At 31.9% G+C, this 26,656-nt stretch overlaps 4 protein-coding genes across 9 annotated transcripts; 3 read left to right on the forward strand and 1 right to left on the reverse strand.

Annotated features, from left to right (window-relative positions):
* The first annotated feature begins 213 nt into the window (after positions 1-213).
* On the forward strand, positions 214-12,597 carry Gpdh1 (Glycerol-3-phosphate dehydrogenase 1). 2 transcript variants are annotated; one of them, XM_076776049.1, is made up of 8 exons: positions 214-426; positions 960-1,137; positions 3,565-3,705; positions 8,398-8,539; positions 8,607-8,719; positions 8,924-9,154; positions 9,933-10,132; positions 12,184-12,597. In XM_076776049.1, the coding sequence occupies exons 1-8, from the start codon at positions 383-385 to the stop codon at positions 12,239-12,241; spliced, it is 1,107 nt and encodes a 368-aa protein (XP_076632164.1). In that variant the 5' UTR covers positions 214-382; the 3' UTR covers positions 12,242-12,597. The 2 variants fall into 2 exon arrangements, with proteins under 2 accessions (XP_076632164.1, XP_076632163.1); XM_076776048.1 differs by lacking the exon at positions 12,184-12,597 and having other exon boundaries at positions 223-426; positions 9,933-11,695.
* A 290-nt stretch (positions 12,598-12,887) lies between these two features.
* On the forward strand, positions 12,888-17,854 carry LOC143347127 (glycerol-3-phosphate dehydrogenase [NAD(+)], cytoplasmic). The gene is made up of 8 exons (XM_076776050.1): positions 12,888-13,097; positions 15,131-15,311; positions 15,915-16,055; positions 16,138-16,279; positions 16,552-16,664; positions 16,743-16,973; positions 17,048-17,247; positions 17,587-17,854. The coding sequence occupies exons 1-8, from the start codon at positions 13,048-13,050 to the stop codon at positions 17,615-17,617; spliced, it is 1,089 nt and encodes a 362-aa protein (XP_076632165.1). The 5' UTR covers positions 12,888-13,047; the 3' UTR covers positions 17,618-17,854.
* Positions 17,855-18,064: 210 nt separating this feature from the next.
* Positions 18,065-21,856, reverse strand: LOC143347132 (complex III assembly factor LYRM7). Of its 2 annotated transcripts, XM_076776060.1 has the most exons (6): positions 21,751-21,856; positions 21,101-21,202; positions 20,687-20,759; positions 20,556-20,626; positions 18,328-18,409; positions 18,065-18,254 (listed from the first exon to the last, which is right to left on the reverse strand). In XM_076776060.1, the coding sequence occupies exons 2-6, from the start codon at positions 21,122-21,124 to the stop codon at positions 18,139-18,141; spliced, it is 366 nt and encodes a 121-aa protein (XP_076632175.1). In that variant the 5' UTR covers positions 21,125-21,202; positions 21,751-21,856; the 3' UTR covers positions 18,065-18,138. The 2 variants fall into 2 exon arrangements, with proteins under 2 accessions (XP_076632175.1, XP_076632174.1); XM_076776059.1 differs by lacking the exon at positions 21,751-21,856 and having other exon boundaries at positions 21,101-21,469.
* Positions 21,857-23,077: 1,221 nt separating this feature from the next.
* On the forward strand, positions 23,078-25,885 carry LOC143346415 (TNF receptor-associated factor 6). Of its 4 annotated transcripts, XM_076774485.1 has the most exons (7): positions 23,079-23,313; positions 23,456-23,523; positions 24,210-24,269; positions 24,467-24,597; positions 24,687-24,996; positions 25,069-25,217; positions 25,288-25,885. In XM_076774485.1, the coding sequence occupies exons 3-7, from the start codon at positions 24,213-24,215 to the stop codon at positions 25,883-25,885; spliced, it is 1,245 nt and encodes a 414-aa protein (XP_076630600.1). In that variant the 5' UTR covers positions 23,079-23,313; positions 23,456-23,523; positions 24,210-24,212. The 4 variants fall into 4 exon arrangements, with proteins under 4 accessions (XP_076630603.1, XP_076630600.1, XP_076630601.1 ...); XM_076774486.1 differs by lacking the exons at positions 23,079-23,313; positions 23,456-23,523 and adding an exon at positions 23,532-24,088; XM_076774488.1 differs by lacking the exon at positions 24,467-24,597 and having other exon boundaries at positions 23,078-23,523.
* The last annotated feature ends 771 nt before the right edge of the window (positions 25,886-26,656 follow it).

Below are 26,656 nucleotides of genomic sequence, written 5' to 3' on the forward strand. Positions count from 1 at the left end.
ATTGATACCGAACGATCATTTTCGTGTTTTTCAAACGGTGCAAAAACAGTTTCGAAAAGTGTAAATTGTGTTTTTTAAACGGTCGCGTAATCTACGCGAGAAAAGAAAGTGGAGATAACACGGAATTCTCGTATCCAACTTTATTGGTTAACTGATCGGTTCTGCTTACGAAATGACTGGCCTATCAGTACTTGTCACTATCAACCCGTTCGCTGGTGTCTGTAGGCTCCCACTTCCCCGTAAAATACCGCGAGCCTTTTCATGTTCAGAATTATTCCAGCAGTTGCCACCTCGCTACGGAGCCGCGTGGTTCGCGTGTACTGCTGTGCAATACTTTTCAATCTACACTCGCGCAGTTCCGATATTAGAACCAACCAAGATTATGGCAGCCAAACGACGTGTTTGTATCATCGGATCCGGGAACTGGTGAGTCGTTAACCGATACCTTGTACCTTCGACGACAGAGAACGGTTGTTTGCCATCGATTTACCCGATCATATTGAAATTTTTGCATTGCCATTGATTTCCACGTGCTGCATATGACGGATGGAATAATCGTGTATTGTTGTATTCTTGTTGCTTTCTACGAAGCATTATTCACTGTAGTACTCGTATTAACGAATTCCTTGTTGAGAACAGTAAATTTCAAGCACTTATGCTCGCCCATGACAGAGTGCAAATTTTTTGCAATATTTACTGAACAGGTAACTCGTATGCCGAAACAAATCATAAGTAACTGTCTATTATCGATAATATACGATCGAAAACTTGGATTTTTAAATTATCATTTACCAGTAGCTGTGCACGTTTATCTGTGAAAAGTCAATTGAAGGAATCTGCTGTGCAATTAAGTTCTACAGTGTGAACGTTTCATTGTTTCTTTAAGAGGCACATAAATTTTTACGAATACTTTGAACAATTTATTAGTGTGTATATAATTGTTTATGTATAATTTATAGGGGCTCGGCTATCGCTAAGATAGTTGGGGCAAATGCTAGTAAACAAAATAACTTCGAGGATCGCGTCACGATGTATGTGTATGAAGAAATTATCAACGGGAAGAAACTCACTGAGATCATAAATGAGACGCACGAAAATGTGAAGTACCTTCCAGGGCACATACTACCAAAAAATGTGGTGAGTAGCTCTTTTGGAATCTTTTAAGATCATACGAGGCACGTCAAATTAGATGAGTTTTATCGAAGGCTGAAACTAAACAATTTCATAGTAACCACAAAAAGCTATTTCTAACTAAACGAAATATTAAATATAAAACATACAAATAATAAATTATGTAATTATGTGTTTGAAAAATTTGCAAAGCTATATTAAAGATCTCGTATACTGAAATAATGATTTTCCTTACTTTTATAAATTTTCTATTTGTTTATTTTCCCACTTAGTATAAATAAAATGTGAATCGTGAATACTGTTTTCCATATAATGAAGAAAGTAGACATTTCACGGGCCCCCGGTGCTGCACCTATTTTTCTTAACGGTTACTACGGACCTGCTTTTCTGTTTAAGTTATGATTCTAAGCATAAATCACGTTTACGTAACTCGCATGCTCACGAGGTAATCGAATATATGTGTAATACTTACATACGTGATTTGCCTGCGTGTTAAATTCCGTTTTGAAAGAGAACACGAAATATTTCAACGAACTCTTAATCTTCCAAGTTAATAATGTTGCTCTTTGAACTCGGAATCAAGATATTCTGTCATCTCGTATCTCCAGTATTTTGAATAAAATGCATTTCTTTTGTTGAATTGCAGATAATTTCTGCTTGGTAACTACTAGATTTAAAGCGTTTGTTACGATGTATTTACTGTCAAAGCAAACGAAGGAACTTTCTTTAATTTGGCTCTGAATTATTTAAGATCAAGTCCGCGTATATATCTGCATACGAAGTTACTTAATTTTCAATATCAATGACTTTCGTAAGCGAGACCTTGACCGCGAGCAAGGCAACTGAGGTTATATCGATTCGCAAAATACGGTCTTCGGATATTTATAGCAAATAGATATATTTCTCTAGGTTCTTAAATTATCGAAATTGAAGTAACAACGATAGATTTAAGCTTATTCGTATGATACGTGAATCTTCGAAAAATATTGATAATGTTCGAAAATTCATTGATCAATGACTTTATTATACTCGTGTAATATGTCTATATGATTGTTAATTTATCAGGAAAATAAAGGAATAAGATGAATAAAAATAAAATTAATTTCTGTACCTAAAACGATCCATAAAAAAAACCATTTTGGAAAAGTATATATTTCGATTTAGAAAACGAAATATCAAATCTGAAAAATTAGTTATAAGATCTTAATTTACACTAAAGCAAATTTTGTTTAATTATAGTACATTATTGATGTGTAATAATGTTAGATATTGTAATTTAGTTTCTCCTTTATCTTTGATTCTTATGTTATTTATCTTTGATTATTCTAGCTATCTAAAACATTAACTTAGTTAATTAAAAATATATTAAGTATATAATTTCTGTTATAAGTTGTGTTTGATCGCTTGATAAGAAACAGATACCGATATCTTTGAAGATTTCTCATTTAATCTTACATAACAAGTTTCGTGCTGTTTGATGACTGATATAATGTAACAAATTTTTCATTGGATATTTATCAGGTGTTTAATTTATGGTTTTATAGAATTTATCGATAGGAATAATATTAGAGACGTATAATAAAGATTACTATAGGATGTTAGTGCTGTATTTGTTTTATGACCTTTTATCTGCCTATAATCTGCTGTCAGGATAGTTCTACTTTTTATGTAGTCACAACTAGTATGATAAATTGATTTTTGTGCACACCTTGTAAAATATCATGTAGTCATAGTTCTTTTAAAAAGAATTTTGTTTTCGTTATATGAGAATAAACTGGTTACAATTTCTGTTTAACAAATTTTTCTCCTAGTCTCATAATTATTCAAAGATGTAGGAGGTGCTTATTCAATGCTCAATTATATTATAACCATATTTTTAAATATAAAATACAATGTATTGAAAGCATAATTTAGTAGAAACAAATTGAAAAGTTTAAAGAATCAGATAATAGTATCAAGAAAATAATAATGAGTATATGATACAAAATAAATAGTAAATGGATTAATATCAGTTCTTTTCTTTTTTAAATTATGAATCTGAACATCATATAGCAAAGGGCATAGTAATAAGTAAAGATTAATAAGTATGAGTGGTTTATTTGAGTGCCCGAAGCCCTTATATCTCAGTTCTTTATCAAATGTAAGTACTTTTCCAGTACAGTTTCATCGAGGTGATAAAAGACACAGTTTACATAACATGAATTGGCTGTTTTAAAAATAGTTCCAAATTACACGATACATCTGTTGTTCAAACTGTGTCCCACAAATTTTAAAGTAGTTATGAAAAGATTTGATTTTCACGTGGACGACTTTAGATATACATCAATTGTATATTATTTATTTGCGTTAATAACATAAATAGACAAATACTTTTGCAAAGAATTAATACGAATATTTACGAAAATTAATTTGCACATTTTTATGGTGTTTCAGGTTGCTGTGCCTGATGTAGTAGAGGCAGCTAAAGACGCTGATATTCTTATTTTTGTAGTTCCTCATCAATTTATACATAAGATATGTAGTACTCTACTAGGAAATATTAAACCTACAGCTGTGGGTCTCTCTTTGATAAAGGTAAGATTTTAATATACGGCTATATAATTGCGTGTGTGTGTTAAACTAATAATAACATAAATTTTACTAGTGAAAGTTGCTTTGTTTTTAAGGGACACATTCTGTGGTCTGTATGCTTCTGTTCTAGGTCTAAGAACCTCTGAGATCTTAGAATCAAATGCATTTATTAAATGTAATCATATATAATCGTGTCTCGTTCAACTCATTTGCATCAAGAAGCAGATTACATCTAATTGCCCGCATCGTCGCGTGAGAAAGAATTTGCAAGCCGCTTAAAAACTCATTTACAACAGTTATCTAAATACGCTTCGGTCTATTCATAATTTCAATACTCATATGACAATAGATATACTATATTAGTGTTAATTTCGTTCTTCCCAGACTATTAAATTTCTTGAAGATTATTTCATACTCGACGATATACACGGCCGTTCAAAAGTAAAGCATTTGTCGGTCTTTATACATAGAAATTAAAGCTTTTTTTATTTTCTCTTTCGTGTTAAAATACTTGCAATGACAAATAAAAATTACACATCGTAAATACTTGTTTAAAAAACACTAGGAGTTTATCAATTGCTGCTATAATAAGACAACACGAAATATCGAATTCAGCTGAATATATTTATCATTTTAAATCATAATTAATACCTAAATCAATATGTTGAGTTCAATTTCGAACTTTTAAGCGACAGTGTAGGTTAATACCAAATTAATAAAGCTTAGACTTTTTTAATGTTTAACAAATGGAAAAAAACGATTTTGATACTATTTTATCGAAAATATGGTTCGAAACGTGGCTCTTCTTAATGCAAATAGATTACGGGCATGATTCATTAAACAATCGGAAGTGTTACGAGAGTTTCATTAATGCAAACGTTTGAAGACACGGCCTTGAGTATCGATATTACAATTAATTATGCCCTTAAACGATTGCTTTACGTCAGTGCTTCTCAACAGGTGTGGCGTAACACACCTGACGTATTATAACATGTACGTGGCGTGCTACGAAATGTACGAACAGAAACATTTTGTTTACGAAAGAATTATTGTCACTTAAAAATACTCCAGACAATATTCTTTGGAAAAAGGGAAATTTCTAACGAAACCAAATATTTTATTAAAGCTTAATGTTTATTCGTTTTAAAACCTACTCTTACATTTAACCATTAGTAGCCTTTCAGAGAATAAATATAGTAGTTTATTTCGATCGTAATGATTTGTTTATAATTTTAGTATGATATAAATTATTGGAAAATTTCTTTGCGACTATAACATGGTCTCTGCTACTTGAAGAAGCCTCTCTTAAGTATGTCGTGATGTAAAAAAAAAAGTTGGGAAGCACTGTTCAGCGTTATCGAGCGTTTCCGGTACACGGTGTGTTGTTCTTTGTATATTTCGTTCTCTAAACTACCTCACGGAAAGAAATCGACATCTGTCATATTTAGTTATTCGGAGAGGTACAACGGTGTATTGTTTCCATACACCCTATACGGTGTTCAGAGAAAATATAACACTGAACCCTTCCGCTATTGATGTGTTAAATTTAGCACGTTGGATTTCATATACATTGTATTCATATTCATGTATTTTACAGCAGAGTGAGAAGCAATTTTCTTCGTTATATTACAATTTCTAACATTTTATGTACAATTGCATTCTGTTTTTAAAGACTTGCTTAATAATTTTTCCTTTCACCCAGGTCCCCACATTAATGTTTCATGAAATTGTAATATTTATAGCATTAACATGCAAATTTTATTTGTGCCTTGGAAGGCCAAAGGTACATAAACGTTTTGTTATAAATAAACTAATTCTCCACGGTTTTCTCATGAAAAATTTTAATTTTCAACACCCATGGGAAAAATTTTAATGGGGGATTCTAGAGGTCAAAATAAGACGAAAATCAAGAATATCAATTTCTTGACTGAGGCTTCGTTAAAAAGTTACTAACAATTAAATTGAAAAATTCCAAATCGTTTTGGAAAAATTATTTTCGGTTGCGGGGGTTAATTACAATAATTTTTGGTCATTAGACATATCATGGAAATCCTACCCAGTTTCGAGAAAAAAATTCGAGAAGATAAGAAATTTTTCGACGGAAAAAAAAAATTTTTAATCGTTCTAAAAAAATTATTTTTAGTTGCAAGGATCAATTACAATAATTTTTGGTCATTAGACATACCTCCGAAATCCTTCGCATTTTCGAGTAAAAAATTCATAAAGATGGACAAATTTTTCGACAAAAAAAAAAAATTTCAAATCGTTTTAAAAAAATTATTTTCGATTGCGGGGGTCAATTGCAATCATTTTTTATGAACAGACATACCCCCGAAATCCTACCCACTTTCTAGAAAAAAATTCCAGAAGGTGTGAAATTTTTCGACGGAAAAAAAAAATTTCAAATCCTTTTGGAAAAATTATTTTCGGTTGCGGAGGTCAATTACAATCATTTTTGGTGAATAGACATACCTCCGAAATCCTTTGCATTTTCGAGTAAAAAATTCGTAAAGATGGACAAATTTTTCGACAAAATTAAAAAATTGCAAATCGTTTTGAAAAAATTATTTTCGGTTGCGGGGGTCAATTACAATAATTTTTGGTCATTAGATATACCCTCGAAATCCTACCCACTTTCGAGAAAAAAATTCGAGAAGATAAAAAATTTTTCGACGGAAAAAAAAAATTTCAAATCGTTTTGGAAAAATTATTTTTAGTTGCAAGGGTCAATTATAAGCATTTTTGGTGAATAGACATACCCCCGAAATCTTGCGCATTTTCGAGAAAAAAATTCAGTAAGGACGAAACTTTAAACGTTAATAACTTTTAAACGAAGTCTCCATTAACAAATTGGTATTCTTGATTTTCGTCTTATTTTGGCCTCTAGAATCCCCCTTTAAAATTTTTCCCATGGTTAGCCGAGCACCCTGTATAATTTTGTAAAAATTAAGTAACTTTATTTACAAAAATTTGTTAGATAACCAACATAACCATAGAAACACCACTCAGTCACATCACAAACGTTATCCATATAAACATCCTAATGACGATTTCTAATCCTTACTCATCCTGAACCTTGCACCCTTCCTGAATCACACTACCCCTTGATCATCATCATCCCTATCTTTACCTATCTCCAGCAATAATATATAAAAGCTTGCAAATTGAAGAATGGTCAGAAAGAGTCTAGTACTTAGTCGATTTGTACAAGTTTGTTAAGAAAATGAAGTGTTGTCAATTCTACTGGAATCCAACAAATTACATCTACCTTCTCACAGAGAAATGTATTGGCTCAAAACAAAATGAGAGTTCAAATTTTAAGAGAACCGAAATCTTGGCTAAGGAATTCATGAATCATAAAACCTTTGTATATGGTTTGTATGAGCCTTTCTTGTTTAATACAAATGTATTCTACAAAAGAATACAGTCAAATAAATTATTCAGTTCGTCAGTGCATAATAAGAGGTCTTCACATCTAGAGTAACACTAGACCAAGACGTGGCTCGACAAATCGGTCTCAAAGAGAAGATTGTCGTCATCAATTATCCACCGCGTCGGTTAATATGTACAGAAGCGCTTTTTGCGTAATACACGGTCTGCGTGCATTTAATAGCCGTGCACGCGTATTTTGCACGAATCGCAGAAAGAACGAAACAGACGTTAAACGAAGTTTCGCTGTAGCCTAATCATTTACTCACAATGTGCTAAATTTAGCGCGACTCATAACTGCCAAACGAGCCAACGTAGGAACTTTAACCGAAGGTTAACAAATTTGAAATAACTTATCATGCTCGTGTACCAAAATAAAAAAATGTCAATCTCAAAACGGTCCACGTAACAGGAATCCTGTGGTCAATGTACAGAGTCGTCGTTCGCCTAATAACCTTGAATGACCTATACATTACAAGCGGTTGGAGCCGCCATTGTATAAGTCACGCGCGTGGCTGAGAAATAGAATGTGTATTAAATGTGTGTTAAAAGATGCAATCAAGATGACCTTGAGATCTCTGCAGTCTTCACCCAAAACAAATTTACATACGTCCTCTCTGTAACAACAAAACAGCATTTCAGAACGAATTTAAATACTGAGAAAATACAACATTCTGGACACGCTTCTTGACAAAATTTCGCCTAGTCTAGTTCTATATATTTAGTATGTATCATATGTGTACGAGTTAAATCGATGACCTGAATTCGTGCTGTCCCCTTGCGAGATAAATACGCTGCCTCTGAAAAGTTTCGAGTGGCGTATCGTTTCGTACTTCCAATTAAAATTTCTAAACGAAAATAACACACTCGTTGCTTGATTCTATTTATTTAAATAATTTAGAAACTTTCCTACGCGAAAAAGGCGTAATTTCAATCGTCGCTCGTTGACACAAAAATTTAAAACACTATGACTCATTTTGCATTTGTAAAGAGGCAAATGACTTCGAATGATCGATTTCGAATGAGAATGAGCGCTTGAATGGAGTTGAAACAGTTTCGATTAAAAAAATGATTTTCCGTTAATAATACGAAATTCAAGCTTTCTTTGAATAATTCTAAAACATTAGAATTTAGCAGATATTTTTATTAGTGATATTTCTGATAAGTATAAACGCAATTAAAAATTATTTAAAATACTTTTTTTCCATTACAGAGCAATCTAAATTTAAGTAATGCAAGTATACTAACTGTTTCGTGTTCTCACAGGGATTCGATAAAAAGGAAGGAGGTGGTATTGAACTTATTTCCCATATCATTTCAAAACAGCTTCATATTCCTATGTCGGTTCTTATGGGAGCAAACTTAGCATCTGAGGTAGCTGAAGAGATGTTTTGCGAAACAACTATTGGTAATATATAATCAGTTTGTGAAATTAAATATAGGGTTATCCAAATTGACTGTAATTTAATTTCCAGGTTGCAAAGACAAAGCTATGGCTCCAGTACTGAGAGACCTGATTCAAACATCATACTTTAGAGCTGTAGTCGTCGAAGATGTTGATTCTGTTGAATGTTGTGGAGCACTAAAGGTAACCATATTTGCGATTCTCTTATCAAATGAACATAAGATGAAACTTGCAAATAGGGAACAACAAAGTAGAATCTCTTCTGTTTTCTCTAAAAATGCAGCATGCTTTTGCGTAATGCTAATTTCGATAATTTTTAAAAGGGATAATACACATGCTATTTATCAGTACTGTACTAAATATTCATCTGTTTTCAATTTTAAACAGAACATAGTAGCTTGTGGTGCTGGTTTCGTTGATGGTCTGGGACTAGGCGACAATACAAAAGCTGCAGTCATCAGATTAGGGCTTATGGAAATGATTAAATTCGTAGACGTGTTTTTCCCTGGGGGGAAACTCGGTACCTTCTTTGAAAGTTGTGGCGTAGCGGATCTTATTACTACATGTTACGGTGGTCGTAATCGTAAAGTTTCAGAAGCGTTTGTAAAAACTGGCAAGGTACGTTTTTTTAATATGAATATACAGAAATGATTATGAATCCTTATACAGGGTGTACGGGTACCCCTGGGAAAAATTTTAATGGGGGATTCTAGAGGCTAAAATAAGACGAAAATCAAGAATACTAATTTCTTGATGGAGGCTTCGTTAAAAAGTTATAGAAACATTTTCAGTCACACAGTATATTTTCGGTAAAGAATTTTTTTCTCGAAAGTACGTAGGATTTCGGGGGTATGTCTGTTCACCAAAAATGATTGTAATTGACCCCCTCAACTAAAAATAATTTTTTCAAAACGATTTGCAATTTTTTAATTTTGTCGAAAAATTTGTCCATCTTTATGAATTTTTTACTCGAAAATGTGAAGGATTTCGGAGGTATGTCTATTCACGAAAAATGATTATAATTGACCCCTTCAACTAAAAATAATTTTTTTTTGACGATTTGAAACTTTTCAATTTTGTTGAAAAATTTCAGCACCTTCTCGAATTTTTTTCTCGAAAATGGGTAGTATTTCGAGGGTATGTCTAATGACCAAAAATGATTGTAATTGACCCCCGCAACCAAACATAATTTTTCCAGAACGATTTGAAATTTTTTAATTTAATTGTTAATAACTTTTTAACGAAGTCTCAGTCAAGAAATATATATTCTTGATTTTCGTCTTATTTTGGCCTCTAGAATCTCCTATTAAAATTTTTCCCTAGGGTGACGGAACATCCAGTATAAAACATGTTTATTTTTTAAATTGTGCATTAACGAAAATTGCTTCGTTCGTAGACAATCGAGGAATTGGAAAAGGAAATGCTGAACGGACAAAAATTACAAGGCCCTTTCACTGCCGAAGAGGTAAATTATATGTTGAAAGCAAGAAATATGGAAACCAGATTCCCACTTTTCACAGCTATACATCGGATTTGCATTGGTGAGATAAAGGCTACGGAACTAATTGAGTGCATACGCAACCATCCAGAACACATGTAAGCTCAATTGTCACCACTAAACGGTGGATTAGTTTAAATTCCCGACCTTTATCTAAAGTTGATGTAGTGTCATAGGTATTTTGTTTGACGCATTGTACAAAATTTATTTCTGAAATCACTCTCGATATATTTTTGTGCTATTAACGTGAAAATACAAGGAATTCGACAGAGAACAGCATGTAAATATGTAATATTTATTGAAAATGATCGAGCATGTTTATTTTTATACAAAATACTGAGATTTGAATTTCAGTTTGTTGAAAAATTACTATTTTAATAATAGAAATTTTTTATCTCGTACCGTCTCTTGCCGCGATAACTATTTTGTTTAACCATGGTCCTGATTGTACTAATGTTGCTGTTCCATTATTTTAATATACGTATATGAAAAGATTGAATTGTACAAAGTACCTAATACTGACAGTGATATGTATCATATGTATAAACGTGTACATATATGTAAAAAGTTAATCATTGTGCACCTCGGTAAAAATAGCTATATATTTTTTCTAACGTACCTATTCTCATTTATTATATACAAAGATAAACATGACTTATTTTAGCCAATAAAATATTTTATGTACGCCTAAAGTGATTCTTAATCGCTCGCTAAAACGAAAACACGTTTCATTATGCTCGTAAAAGAACGAGGCACATTTTTATCATCACACGAATCATCTCGTTTTTGTTAATACGACAACTCATGTTCGAGAAAAAAATTTATGTAAAGGAATGTATTTGAATGTGTTATGCTCCGTTTGCAGTTAAAATCATTTTGTAATTTAACCAGATGCAAACAATTTTATTTCATTCGTAGATATAAAAAGAAAAAAAAAATATAGGCGTTTACAATTAGATGCTTTATAGGAGCGTTGAAAATTTTTAAATAAACTACGAATATTTTAAAAATAATTTTCATCATACGCACAGATGATTATATGTATATCACATTTAATTACTGTAACCTAACAAATATCACATGACTTCCGTCGCGTATTTTAATAAACGATTTACGAAGGGCGATATCGAATTAAAAGAAGAAGAAATAGAAGAAGAACAAAGAAGGTGTAGAAAATAATTTTAAGGACCATGGTGATTAATGAATTTCATGATGAATTAATCGGTTATTGACGAAAATATTTTTGATAACATTAGTAAAATTGTTGCTTACGTTCGCCCGTTTAATATCATTCGTTCGATTGTCTATTTTCTGCTTTTAATTACGAAGTGTATTTTTACTAAATGTAGTTATAATGCGTACAATGAAAACCTTCTATGGACTCTTAATAACACCAAAAAATTTTTCTTTATTATATAAAATATAAATAGATTATATAGATGTTACCAAATTGTTTGTATAATAAATTGTTAGGTAAATATGTAAAAAGATATTTGCGCTACTATATATTTTATTGAGAATTTTATCAAAATTGTTATATAAAATATGAGGATCCTGTAAACAAACCTGTATTACCGATTTAAATCGATTATTAGGTTGTTGTTAATTGTTACATTATAGAATCGAAGCTACTATAAATACTGTAATATGAAAATTAAAAATATATGACTATTATTTATTTATTTAAAAACCTTCGTTTAGTTTAGAGTCACATTCGCCCTACTTCCTATTTCGTAAACGAAATTTTAATATAATCTTTGTCGGAAGATCGCGCTGCGTTTAAAAAAATCATATTAAATAAACGATACGTTACTTATTGTGTAATTCGAATAGCATTGAACGTGTTTTAGGGTGTTAAAATACGTGTTGTTTAACACTAGGTTTACGGACACTCGTTGCGCATATTTTTATTATAATTCGCTACGTTGACGGTTGCATTAAAATGCAGTTTTTCTTTTAATTAGAGGGTACATCCATATCATTACATCAATTCAACATAAATTGCTAACATATAATATTTATGAGTCCTATAACGTTAAGTTTAGGATCTGAATGCGTCAAATTGACGCGTAAACCTAGTGTTAAAAGTAATGTTTGCTGCGATTAGAAGGGATTTATCTATTTTTAATTCTATTCGCTTCGTATCTAGGAACGATGACGTTAATGCATCAATGCTGCAACTACCTGCACCGAGATGCCATCTGTGAAGATTATTTTGGGGGACGAGAAACGAAGATGCTTCTGGTATTACACAGACTTAAGAAAATCAGTATGGATTTATAGATTATTTCAGAGATGTAACGCATGTTTAACGTACTTAATAACAATGACCCGATGCAATATAGCGATAACAAACACGGTAAATATAAATTACCGAAAACTATGCTGATATTTTAGCGATTTCTTTTAAATGGAAAATATTATCATTTTGTACATCGATGTTCGAAATTGCGATCCATTTGTATTACGTCAAGGTTATTTGTATATACACAATTATGTTTATTTTTTGATTTTATACATGTATTGTTTTTTTATTCTTTTTTTTAATAAATTTGTTTATCGACACATATCGCATTACAAGAACCAATTACTCACTGTCTCTGCGTTACACGCTCGATAAGGAAACGTCGATTGCTATACCAATAAAATGTGTACGTTCATTTTGTTCGAAATTTTTACGTTTATGATCGATCCGTTGCATTCGAAACATTTACAATACGTTAAATGTATTATCAAACTATTGCTAATTTTAACATTTAATCTGGCCAGAGTTTGCGATTGCGTTCAGGTTGGCCTTGGTCCACCACACTATACACTGACCGACAGAAAATAATTTGCAATCGTTTCTAAGGTCAAAGAAGGCTGAAGTTAGTTTGTAAGTTAATCGGTCAGTCAGTCAATCGTACATCGGCGCCCGAAAATAAGCGGATTTTTAACACTAACCTACGTAGAGTGCCTTTATGCCCTCGCGGATCTGTGACTTTTAATTCGGTGGTATCGTAGAAACTGCAAAATGGCTACGGAAGCTAAGAAGAGAGTATGCATCGTTGGAAGTGGCAACTGGTAAGTACATATATTTCTTTTATATTTAAAATAATTAAAATAACGTTTCCTATTAGCTGAAATTACAGTATACAGTTCCAAGAAAATGTATTACTATTTTTAAATAACATTTCAAGTAACTACACATCTTTTATATCTAAATGCAACTTTGTTTATATTTTTCCTCCTATCGCTTTCTATGATTATGAATGGTGATTACGTAATACGACTGCACGCCAGGGATCGCGTCTTAAAGATATTATACAAAGTGGGTCGTTCGAATGGGAACACTTGAATATCTTCACGGATATTTAAAGCGATTGTTCAACGCACCGTTAAACTTGTCCATGGAAACAGAGGTAGCCTTAAAATACACAAAATATCCTCGAGGTCGTTCTTGTCAAGATCAAGGTCACCGATATTTGCTCTATGTTCATTTAGAAGAGAACAAATTTTTTAATGCTTCAAATCCTCCGTAGAAAAGTGCCAGTCTCGGAATAAATTTTATTCTAAAGCTTCAACAGGTGTTCAAAATTGATGGAATTTAGTACGTGTTTCCTGCTTCCGTAACTAATGCGTGCATCATAGTAAGTCTGCTTAATATCCGTTAATGTTATAGACCTTTCACGGTAAATAATAGTTCATCGTTTCTTTCGAGAATGAAAGTCGGAAGAAATAAAATTAAAGAAAGTAAATGGACCACTCCCAGATTGCTTCGATCCAACGTCATGTGACATTTATATAGGGTGTTCAACCAACCGAAGGAACAATTTTAATGGGAGATTCTAGCGGACAAAATACGACGAAAATCAAGAATATAAATTTGTTGATGGAGGCTTCGTTAAAAAGTTATTAACAATTAAATTCAAAAATTTCAAATCGTTCTGGAAAAATTATTTTCAAGTACGGGGGTCAATTACAATCATTCTTGGTCATTAGACATACCCTCGAAATACTACCCACTTTCGAGAAAAAAATTCGAGAAGGTGTGAAATTTTTCAACGGAAAGAAAAAATTTCAAATCGTTTTGAAAAAATTATTTTCGAGTACGGGGGTCAATTACAATCATTTTTGGTTATTACACATACCCCCGAAATCCTACCCACTTTCGAGAAAAAAATTCGAGAAGGTGTGAAATTTTTCGACGGAAAGAAAAAATTTCAAATCATTTTGAAAAAATTATTTTCGAGTACGGGGGTCAATTACAATCATTTTTGGTTATTACACATACCCCCGAAATCCTACCCACTTTCTAGAAAAAAATTCGAGTAGGTGGACAAACTTTTCGACGAAATTAAAATATTTCAAATCATTCTGAAAAAAATATTGTTACCTGTGGGGGTCAATTACAATCATTTTTGGTTATTACACATACCCCCGAAATCCTACCCACTTTCTAGAAAAAAATTCGAGAAGGTGGACAAACTTTTCGACGAAATTAAAATATTTCAAATCATTCTGAAAAAAATATTGTTGCCTGTGGGGGTCAATTACAATCATTTTTTATGAATAGACATACTCCTGAAATCTTGCGCATTTTCGAGAAAAAAATTCAGTAAGGGTGGAACTTTAAACGTTAATAACTTTTTAACAGAGCCTCCATCAACAAATTGGTATTCTTGATTTTCGTCTTATTTTGGCCTCTAGAATCCCCCATTAAAATTTTTCCCAGGATTAGCCGAACACTCTGTATACAATACTGCACTTGCATAATATTATCAATAACAATTTATCAGAAATGGAGAAAACGGAAAACCTACTATAATGGTCGACTATTTTGAAAAATGAAAAATTTTCTATATGTTACAATAGTCAAGTAATCTACCCCCCGTTCCCTGAAATAAAAATGAAAAATTGATTTGTTCAGTAGTCTTTGCACCAAACTTCGCGCGTTTGGATATCGGTTTAAAAAATTCATTAACGAATTCTAATTTATGCATAATTTACAGATGGAACGTAAATGCAAGGTGGTTTAGGTCCTGTTAGATCGAAATTCATCGTTAATCTATTTTAAAAGACATTTGATATTCGCTTATACAACTTTTGTGTTATAGGGGGTCGGCCATTGCAAAAATTGTGGGCGCCAATGTCAACAAGTACAACAACAAATTTGAGACGCGCGTAACGATGTATGTCTATGAAGAAATAGTGAATAGCCAAAAACTGACTGATATTATAAATCAATTGCACGAAAATGTGAAATACCTTCCTGGCCATAAGATTCCAGAGAATGTTGTAAGTTTTCTTTTTTTTACAGAGTGTTCCGTCACCCCTGGGAAAAATTTTAATGGGTGCTTCTAGAGGTCAAAATAAGACGAAAATCAAGAATGGCAATTTGTTGATGGAGGCTTTGTTAAAAAGTTATTAACAATTAAATTCAAAAATTTCAATTCGTTCTGGAAAAAATATTATCAGTTGCAGAGGTCAATTACAATAATTTTTGGTCATTAGACATACCCTGGAAATCCTACCCACTTTCGAGAAAAAAATTCGAGAAGATAAGAAATTTTTCGACGGAAAAAAAAAATTTCAAATCCTTTTGGAAAAATTATATTCGATTGCAGGGGTCAATTACAATCATTTTTGGTCATTACGTATACCCCCGAAATCCTACGCAGTTTCGAGAAAAAAATTCAGTACTGGCGGAACATTAAACATTAATAACTTTTTAACGAAGCCTCAATCAACAAATTGGTATTTTTTATTTTCGTCTTATTTTGGTCTCTAGAATCTCCCATTAAAATTTTTCCCAGGGTTGGTCGAACACCCTGTATATTTTGTTTAAACAAAGTGTGATTTTTGTAAAATTATTAATTTACTTTAATGTGCAATTCTCAGGTTGCCGTTCCGGATGTCGTCGAAGCCGCCAAAGACGCGGACATTCTTATTTTTGTAATACCGCATCAATTCATAAGAACACTGTGCGCGACGTTGCTCGACAAAATTAAACCAACTGCCGTTGGTTTATCATTAATTAAGGTACTTAATCCTGAATCAAATTTTATTTAAAAAAATTCAAAATACCATGTTGTAATAAAATATTTCTACCTTTGTGTCCAAGGGTTTCGATCGAGGAGATGGAACAAACATCGAATTGATCTCAAAAATCATTGAAAAAAATCTACGAATTCAATGTTACGTTCTAATGGGAGCAAATTTAGCTAATGAAGTTGCTGAAGAGAAATTCTGCGAGACTACTATCGGTAATTAACATTAAATAATCCCCATAAAAAGAAAAATACATGGAATACAGTAATTCTCGGATAAGTGACCGCTGAATTGAATCTCATCGTGCACTTATCCGAGTAGAATAACGTTTTTATTCCTGGAATCATTCTTATCTCGATTTGGGCGAAGCTCGCATTTTGGTTTCCTATAACCGAGTAGTTATTAATTTGCTAGCTTAAATGATTTTGAAAATATCAAACATAACAACCCTAAAATTGTTTTATTCCATAATTGTTAATTATTACAGGTTGTCGAGATAAACGACTAGCACCACTAATGAGAGATCTCATTCAAACTCCCAACTTTAGAGTGGTCGTTGTCGACGACTGTGAAGCAGTCGAAGTATGCGGTGCCTTGAAGGTAAATTGAATAAAAGTCTCACTACTCGAACAAATTTTTCGGTAATTCTATATGTACTAACTAAAATTTATATTTCAGAACATCGTAGCATGTGCTGCTGGTTTTGTAGATGGTTTAGGATTAGGGGACAACACAAAAGCAGCAGTCATCAGATTAGGACTAATGGAGATGGTTAAGTTTGTAGATACCTTTTACAGTGGCTCAAAACTTTCAACGTTCTTTGAAAGTTGCGGTGTAGCTGATCTGATAACTACTTGCTATGGAGGAAGAAATCGCAGAGTATGCGAGCAATACGTAAAAAGTGGCAAAGTACGAATCCCATTACTTCCTTTAATGAACTTCAAGTTTAATGAATTTAAAATATTTTCATATTTCTCTCATAGACCATTAGACAACTCGAGGAGGAACTCTTAGGTGGCCAGAAATTGCAAGGACCAGCCACAGCTGATGAGGTTCATGGAATGTTAAAGGGTCGCAATTTACTGGAGAAATTTCCTTTGTTCACGGCAGTACATCGCATCTGTACTGATCAAATAAGACCAGCAGATTTACTTGACCAAATTCGCAATCATCCTGAACATGTGTTAGTAGACAATTGCCTTTATTATTATTTATATTCGCTAACTAACATAAAGCAATATCGCCTTAGGTTTGCACCAAGAACATTATATATATACTGATCATTATCTCTATGCTTAAAATTATAATAACGAGCAAAAAAATCTCACATATATCGGGATAAAATATTCTGAAAACACTTTACTAATACCTCCATCTATGCCAACATAACATCCTAAATAATGAAAGTAAGTTACCCCTAAATTTTCCATTTCCAAATAAAAATTTAACTCTTCCACGAAACGTACCTATTTTCATTTCTAATGTATGATTGTATTAAAATGTTATTTATATGTATTTTTAGGATGAGGTTGGAAGGCGTTCAAGAAACATAGTTGAATGTTGAAGTTTATATGAAATTATTTTCATATTGCTATCCACCTTAGAAATACTGTACATATTTTGTTAGACAGAAACTACGAATAAAACCAGCTGAATTGACATAACTGCCCTCAAATGAGCGCGTGACAATTTATAATTAGTTTTAATTACAATGTAATGATTCTATCTAACCCATGAAAATATGTAACTGTACTATTAAAAATGTAATAAAATGCTAAATTTGACTCTTACATCGATTTATGATTTATGAAACGAGCATTAAATCAATCATTAATCATTATCGACAAAATAACTATTCAGTATAGGAAACATGCATAACATTAATTATACAAACACTATACGTTTAATAATTGTATGTTATTTTATTGTATATACATATATATTTATTAATTTTATTTAACAATTTAATAATTAAATAAAATTAATTTATATCAATCCTCTTTATTTATTTTTCCCTAATATTCTAACGATACTCTAACGCCTCGTAAAATTAAGTTACTTTTAATTTTAACTTTTAATTACTGTTTTGTGGACTATTTTTCGGAGGAGGCCTTTTTAAATCCTGAGTTGTATCAGAATCCTCGAAGGGTACGTTATCCAATAGTTTAGTATCGGGCGTAATGCGAAGTGCTAAAACATTACACATTACACTCGGTAATTAAACTATGCATTGTACAATTAGTTCTACTTTTAAAAATATTACCAAAATTTCCAGGTTTTGTTTCAACTGCTTGAATTACAGTTGTCCGCACTTCGTACTCTACTTCTTGCGCGAATTTATTCAACTGAAATAACACGAACATTATGGTAGTTCAGTACGAATGCATAGCTTAACAAGTTAAAAGAGATCTTCAAGCAAATGAAACAAATCAAAAATGCAACTTAATACGTGTTTTAAAACATGTCGAGCATTACAAACAAAGCAACTTTATATTGCATTGCAAGTTTCCATTTACATTTTCTTATTCGTTTCTATATGTAAATTTATTATCGTACAAAACAGGATAATTTTTACGCTGTATCGATTTCAATCGATTTTCATTTGACCAATTTTAATATATCCTAATTTTACCAAATCTGTCTGTACCGGGGGCAACTTAAATTCTCATTTTTTTAATTTATCTATTCGACAATTAAAATATTGACAATTTTTAAATTAACGATAATAAATAAGAATTTACAAATACGATAAATTAAAAATTTAATCGAGAACGTTGTACTGGAGTGTGGAATAATAAATTCGAATTCGGGTCAGAATAGACCCAAAATCCGTTGTTCAGTCACTAACAAAGTCTACTATCAAAGTGTTAAAGAAATCTAGAGATCCCACCCCCTTTTTTCCTAACTAGATATTTCATTGATTTCTGATAAAAAGTATTGTAATACTTTATTTGAACCATATGGTATATTTGCAATAATGACAATGCATATGTTTATTAATAATGGGTGTTAATAAACATATTTGTATTCTAACCAAAATTCCATATTTGTGTTATTGACATTAATTTAATTTATAGTATAGTATATAAAATATTAATGGGAGATTCTAGAGGCCAAAATAGGACGAAAATCAAGAATACCAATTTGTTGATGGAGGCTTCGTTGAAAAGTTATTTAATGTTTAAAGTTTCACCCTTACTGAATTTTTTTCTCGAAAGTGGGTAGGAATTCGGGGGTATGTCTATTCACCAAAAATGATTGTAATTGACCCCTGTAACCGAAAATAATTTTTCCAGAACGATTTGAAATTTTTTTTTTCACCGAAAAATTTCTACACCTATTCGAATTTTTTTCTCGAAAGTGGATAGGAATTCGGGAGTATGTGTAATAACCAAAAATGATCGTAATCGATCCCTGCAACCAGAAACAATTTTTTTGTAACGATTTGAAATTTTCTCGTCGATTTTTCTTAGAAATTTGTTTTTTATTTTTAATAAATTTGGTTGGCGCTGTATAGAAAAGTTTTTAAATACTTTTTTGCAGGTATCCATGAACTTTAGTTCCCCCCAAAATTTCGATGAAATATGTTCACTATTGTAAGAGTTATGGCTGTTTGAAAATTGGTCCATTTTTATGGGGTTTTTCTCATTTTGCGGAGTCAAGGATCAACTTTTCGAATATTTTTGCAATTTCTATATATTCTTCATCTAAGTACGCGTCGTTTGTGTTTTTGAAAATTAAAATCGTCCAATCCGTTCAGGAGTTATGATGTTTCAAAGATATGCATGTTTCAGGGAACCATTTCTGGTCACACAATTAGATTTTCGGTAAGGAATTTTTTTCTCGAAACTGAGTAGGATTTCGGGGGTATGTCTGTTGACCAAAAATACTTGCAATTGACCCCTGCAACTAAAAATAATTTTTCCGAAGCCTTTTGAAAGTTTTTTTTTCACCGAAAAATTTCTGCACCATTTCGAATTTTTTTCTCGAAAGTGGGTAGGATTTCGAGGGTATGTGTAATGACCAAAAATACTTATAATTGACCCCTGCAACCAAAAATAATTTTTCCAGATCGATTTGAAATTTTTGAATTTAAATTTTTAATAACTTTTTAACGAAGCCTCAGTCAAGAAATTGATATTCTCGATTTTCGTCTTATTTTGGCCTCTAGAATCTCCCACTGAAATTTTTCCCAGGTCTGGCCAAACACCCTGTATATATCTTATTATGAAAAATTTAATATCTTCAGGACAGTTAATAACTGCATATTTTTGATATATAATAAAACATTAATTAATGATGTCATTGACATTTAGGATTGCTCATATTCTTTCAAACTCTAAATATTCTACTATGAAATATTAATATTTTATTGTTTTCTAGTTTGCGACAAAACACTTCTAGATAGATCATTATTAGAATTGCATACTGTTAAATAATAAAAAGATATTGGATTATGTTTTGCAATAAAACTATTAGCTGAATCTTTACCTCTTCAATAGCAGCTGTGTTTGTAACATTTTTATATTTTTTGTACTCCTCATTTATGCTGTCCCTGGTTACTAAATGACATTTATTCAAATATTAATGTTTCATTTCAACAATTGTTATCTTTAATTTACCTTTTAATGCGTGCTCGTCGCCTCTGAAAATGTTCATTCGTGTTCGATGTAGTTTCTTAAACATGTGTAATACCTAAGAAATACAATTCGTAAAAACAAATACACAGATAAAACATGCAGTGATTAACGTTAAAATTAATTTTCGCGATAATCAGTAGACGAAACTGCTCGTATAAAGAACAAAGATTTCAATGATTTATAAATCACTAATTTTTTGTCACTGAATTCGCGCTGCTTAATGTTTCCAGAAAACTAACCTAAGAATCTTAAATTTTATTATAAAAATGCTATATGCTTTAAGATTATAATTTTACTGGTATACATGTCGATTAAACAAAAGCTTAACAAGTGTATATACGTAAATAATAAAAATGTACTATAAAGTAACAATATTTTCGAATATATCATATTTACCTCTCGTCGAAGGTTATCTCCCATTTCTATATTTAAAGATATTCTTGAGAAACGTAAGACGATTTTAACTCATACAATATTAAATGTAATTGCAAACAAATACTCTAATCTATAAGAAAATAAAGTATTTCTACTAAAATTTGGTAATTGCAGCTAGTATTGAAACCTATGCATTCCTACTCATGACCTAAGGGCTCTTATAGAAAAGTTGTAATTGTTTGCATACGTAGATAACAAACGGAAAATGGGAATGGAAATAGATTTACCAAAAAATTAAATTCTATACCGTGTATTATATTACTACCTATTTGTATTAAGTTTTACTTATAATTATTATTTTATAAAATGTTATTTCTGTTGGTACTTCGTTATTTTTACAACATCGAGTGTATCGTTCTTCCACGAGAAGAAGGCACAGCGTATTTTCATCCCCACTCTTGCTACAATCCGCTGATTGGCTGTCACTGATCTTGGTCATCATTTTCAACCAATGCCTGTGAGTCTGCGGGCTGGAATAGGAGTGGGGATGGAAGCACGCTGTGCCTTCTTCTCGTGGAAGCACGGTACATCATGCAGTAATAATATGCGATATGATAGATTCTAAGAATTCATTGACAGAAAATAAAATGTATGTTAAGTGTTATATGCACTTGATAGCATTTCTATAGTGTTCTGTAAGAGATATAAGTTTTGGAGTTTGTTCCATAGAGTTACATGAAGGCGCCATCATGCTATGAATTTTCCTCTAGAGCCTTTTCTCTTAGAAAAGCTAAAGGAAAATGCAAAATAACGGCTTTTATGTATTCAAAGCCGTACGCAAACCGTTCTTAGAAATGTCTTTTTGGTCCTAGGGAGTTTTTAAATTGAATTCTCCTACAAGTCTCTGCTGATCATTTCTGATCACTACTGAAATGAAATATATGTATTAAAGCTTTGTTTAATGTAAATCTATGGCAATAAATAATATAATTTCAAAGAATTCTATGTGTTCTCATCATTTATAACTTTCTTTTCCTCTCCCCACTATTCCCTTAGCTATAAGATACATGTCACCCCTTCGCAAGACCGCCAGCATTTTGGAAATGTTCCGGGCACTTTGGAAATCCGGATGACAAAACGCCCTAGTTTGGCGTGGAATAGTTCGTTATTTTCAACGATAGATGGCGCTTATTTTCCGACCTCAAACCCTCTGGTGCTAAAACGTCCAAGTTTGTCGTGGAATAGTTCGTTATTTTCAACGATAGATGGCGTTTATTTATCGACCTCAAACCCTCTGGTGCTAAAACGCCCAAGTTTGTCGTGGAATAGTTCGTATCGTCCACACTAGATGGTGTTTATTTATCGACCTCGAACCCTCTGGTGCTAAAACGCCTAAGTTTGTCGTGGAATAGTTCGTATCGTCCACGCTAGATGGATTTCTCGACAAACTTGGGCGTTTTAGCACCAGGGGGTTTGAGGTCGAAAAATAAGCGCCATCTAACGTTGATGGTAACGAACTATTCCACGGCAAACTTGGGCGTTTTACCATCCGAATTTCCAAAGTGCCCAGAACATTTCCAAAATGTTAGCGGTCTTGCGAAGAGGTGCCATGTAGCTTATAGCTAAGGGAATAATGGGGAGAGGAAAAGAAAGGTAAAAATGATGAGAACACACAGAATTCTTTGAAATTATATTATTTATTGCCATAGATTTATATTATACAAAGCTTTAATACATATACAATATCATATCAGTAGTTGTCAACGAAGGTCAGCGGTGGTCAGTAATGATCAGCAGAGGCCTGTAATAGAATTCAAAAGTACTTAAAGTATTTTGATGTTGAAAAATCGTATTAATAATATACATATATAGGAATAATAAAAAAAATTTCATTTTTTTCAATAGTTAAAATATGATGGGGAGGGGGGTACTTTGCTTATGTTAGCCTACATAGGTCGCAAAGTAAAATTACCTGGACAGTCGAGATTCCAAATCGTATGGCGTTGACGTGAGTTCGGATTTCAGTTGTTCCAGAGCGAGAAGGCAAATGGTAGCTTTTTTCTCTCAATTCCTACGAGGCGGTTCGAAATTACTTCAGACAGCTTCAGAGAATCGAGGAAGAGGGCATGCGTCAGTTTGCCTTTGTCGACTTTCCGGAACTCTACGAGCTCACGTACGCATGATCTGGCATGTGTGAGAGAGCACCTTCGGTGCCTTCTTCTTGTGGAAGAATGGTAGCGTTATCTGTTCAATCATATTAATAGTCTCATTAAAAAAAAAAACTCTTTTAAATAATTAAAACGTCATCGAATGACGAACGTGTTTTCTGTTAAAACAATTTTTTTGAAATTTTTCTTAACGATACTTTCCTTATAGATCGTAAAATAAAAATGAAAAATATCTGGTTGGCTACGTGCTGAACACGCATCGTGAAAATATGAATCGTGAGTATCTGATGCATTTATTCTCTTTCCAAACGTAAACAAGACGATAGTCAAAATTACTCAAGTCTTGTATGTATCGATGATCCATATGCTTTGCTGACAATACATTCGGACTTTAGCTATGTCATTTACATAGTATGAATCGATTACCCCTACTACTCCACTACATGGAACACAAATTACCATAGTGTAACTTGTTGACTTCTACGCTTCATCTGACCTTACTACTAACGGGAACCGTGGCCGCTTTTTGTTCGCTGCAGTTAAAAATTCACAATTAATACTGTGGTATCTGGGACTCCTATTAATGGTTTTTACTCTATAAACGAAAAAACTTGGAAATTTAGACTTACATAGAAGTGTCTCTTGTAACTTCTTATAATAAATGAAATAAATTATATAAAAAGAAAAAAAAAGAAAAAGAAATAAATATTTCATAATGTATATATCTTACAATATCTTGTTGAACTTTGAATGTAATTTACACTAGAGATACACGGTAATCAAAGTGACTGTACAATGCAAATACTTCTATATAAACTTCACCATTCATAAATATGAAGAAGTAAGTTATAGATAAAATAATTTTTTCACCTTGTATCTGACTATAATGGAATTGTATATTTACATATACAATGCTGTAACAGAAGACTCGACTGATTCTATAATTATGGACATTTTCACAGACAATGGCAGAGTCAGAAAATATCAAAGAACAAATTGCAGTTGACAGAGAAAATGTTCTCGTATGTATAAGTACCTTTATCAGATTTAAAATTGTAAATATCACTAATGCCCTGTTTATATCACATTTAATTTTTGAATAAACCTCATTCTTTTTGCATTGTGTGTATAATATAAATCCCCGATGCTTTGCTTCACATTTTGTGTTAACACAATTATTATTTATCATTTATACTGATAATTCGACTATTACGTGCAGTGTAGTGATGGTATGAAAGAATACCTTGAGCCTAGATTTGAGTGTCCTATTTGTTTAACTTGGCTACGTGATCCAGTTTTAACATCTTGTGGTCATAAATTCTGTTCGCAATGTATATACACTTGGCTTCAGTAAGTTATATTTCATATTTAAAATTAACAAATATATGTAATCCGTTATATGTAAGATTTAATTTTTATCGCATAATTTTTATTTATAGAAAGGAAGGTGCTTGTTGTCCAGTTGATAGTAAACCACTAAAATCTGAAAGTGATTTATTTAGAGATTTGTATACAAGCAGAGAGATATCGCAACAACGTACACCTTGTCCTTACAAACAATTCGGTTGTAACATTAAGTCATCTCCAGTGGATATGGATACACATGTAAATCAATGTGTATATAAAAGAAGTCTCACAGATTCTCAAAATATTTATTGCCATTTTAAAAAAATTGGTTGTATAGAGACCTTTCGCACTGAAGAAGATTTACATAAGCATTTAGAAGCAAATATAAATCTTCATTTAACTGTCAGTTCTTTTATTTCAATGAATTTGCATTTAATTATAATATGAGAGAATTATTGTCTATCTATTTTGTAGATGGTTTTAAAGACATTACCACAACTATCTGTTATGCAGACTCATGCTAACGTAGTAGCTGCTGAATCTAAATTGTGGGATCCTCCGCCAAAAAGTGCAACATCTTTAGAAAATAACGAATCAATGATAGAATGGCAGCATTTGTTAAAGTAAATTTTGCAATTTACATTTATCGCATAAAACATTTGCAGAAAATGTTTTAAACTGTATACTTTTTAGGAATCTGTATGAAAGAATAGTGGTATTGGAACAGCAGAACAGAGAACTGTCCATAACCGTTTCTAATCAAAAAACGCAGCTTACAACTTTGCAGACATCTCAGAGATTTAATCAGGAAGAAATGTTTTTGCGCAATTGTAATGGCGTTTATATTTGGAGGCTACATTCTTTTCGTGAAAAACTTGAAAGTATGATCAACGATCCATTAAAAATGTTTTATAGCCCTGGTTTTTATACTAGTCCATTTGGTTATAAGATCTGCGCCAGAATTAATGTATCACCTAAAGATTCTGAGTTTATATCATTGCTTCTCCACATAATGAAATCAGAAAATGACGATGGTTTAGATTGGCCGTTTAACGGTACAATGTATTTCATTTTGGTACATCCGCATGATTGGGAAAAAGATATACGAGAAATAACTTCGTCAATACCGGGCTTTGAAGCGTTTAGGAAACCAATATGTGAATTAAATAAACGTAGTTTCGGTTACACGGAATTCGTACGAATACGAGATTTATCAAATTTTTTGCAAAATGACTGTTTGATCTTCAGAATAGAAGTTCGTGTTCAAGATCGATTTCAAATATCAGTATAATGTAACAATTAAATCAATATAACAGTACTATTTATATGTGAAACATAAATTGAAAATTATTTTAAAACTAAGAGTAAAATTATTGAAAAAGAATAAGTTACGATTTTTCATATAAAGTTGATTCTTACAAAAATATGGGTAACTAAGACTCAAATTAATAAAATGTTTTACACAGCGTTAGTATGCATCTCATTTCTGAAACTTGTCGTTTTTTTTTTTAGTAACAAAAACACTCTTATCCAAGAGTTACTTGCATTATAAACTAATAAAAAAAAATATAAAGTTGTACATAAATAGACGTGATATAATCGTAATATGTCTAATACGCGATGATTAATATTAATGCATATCAGTAGACGATTCAAATCTATAGTAATTCTAATCTTTAGTAAATCTTTCGTAAATTTTTAGTAATAAAAACACTCTTATCCAAGAGTTGTTTGTATTAGAAACTAAGAAAAAAAAATATAAGGTTGTACATAAATAGACGTGATAAAATCGTAATATATCTAATATGCGATGATTAATATTAATGCACATCAGTAAAGGATTCTAATTAGTATTTAAGTGGCAAGAATTGATCGAGTTTAGTTTTAGTTTACTCATTGGCTATTGAAGTTGTTGACAAATATTTTCAACATCTCTTATATGGTACGTTTTACTTTAATTTTTTCATTATTAAGTTATTTATTTTAAGATAATAAATACTAGATCATTGGACCCCCCGCGAAGTTTATGATAAGGATTATAATAATAAAAGAAGAATAGTTT

The sequence above is a fragment of the Colletes latitarsis genome, chromosome 10 (genome assembly GCF_051014445.1).
Source record: "Colletes latitarsis isolate SP2378_abdomen chromosome 10, iyColLati1, whole genome shotgun sequence".
In the NCBI taxonomy this organism is placed as follows: Eukaryota; Metazoa; Arthropoda; class Insecta; order Hymenoptera; family Colletidae; genus Colletes; species Colletes latitarsis.

Excerpts from the sequence above, each read along its gene's own strand:
- Gpdh1 (XM_076776049.1), top strand. The coding sequence starts at position 383 with ATGGCAGCCAAACGACGTGTTTGTATCATCGGATCCGGGAACTG. Across the intron at positions 1,138-3,564 it reads ACATACTACCAAAAAATGTG|GTTGCTGTGCCTGATGTAGT; the intron begins GTGAGTAGCTCT and ends ATGGTGTTTCAG. Across the intron at positions 10,133-12,183 it reads CGCAACCATCCAGAACACAT|GAACGATGACGTTAATGCAT; the intron begins GTAAGCTCAATT and ends CTTCGTATCTAG.
- LOC143347132 (XM_076776060.1), bottom strand. The coding sequence starts at position 21,124 with ATGGGAGATAACCTTCGACGAGAG. Across the intron at positions 20,760-21,100 it reads GAGATAACCTTCGACGAGAG|GTATTACACATGTTTAAGAA; the intron begins GTAAATATGATA and ends TGTATTTCTTAG. Across the intron at positions 18,410-20,555 it reads ACACAGCTGCTATTGAAGAG|TTGAATAAATTCGCGCAAGA; the intron begins GTAAAGATTCAG and ends GTGTTATTTCAG.
- LOC143347127 (XM_076776050.1), top strand. The coding sequence starts at position 13,048 with ATGGCTACGGAAGCTAAGAAGAGAGTATGCATCGTTGGAAGTGGCAAC. Across the intron at positions 13,098-15,130 it reads ATCGTTGGAAGTGGCAACTG|GGGGTCGGCCATTGCAAAAA; the intron begins GTAAGTACATAT and ends TTTGTGTTATAG. Across the intron at positions 17,248-17,586 it reads CGCAATCATCCTGAACATGT|GATGAGGTTGGAAGGCGTTC; the intron begins GTTAGTAGACAA and ends ATGTATTTTTAG.
- LOC143346415 (XM_076774485.1), top strand. The coding sequence starts at position 24,213 with ATGGCAGAGTCAGAAAATATCAAAGAACAAATTGCAGTTGACAGAGAA. Across the intron at positions 24,270-24,466 it reads TTGACAGAGAAAATGTTCTC|TGTAGTGATGGTATGAAAGA; the intron begins GTATGTATAAGT and ends TATTACGTGCAG. Across the intron at positions 24,598-24,686 it reads TGTATATACACTTGGCTTCA|AAAGGAAGGTGCTTGTTGTC; the intron begins GTAAGTTATATT and ends TTTTATTTATAG.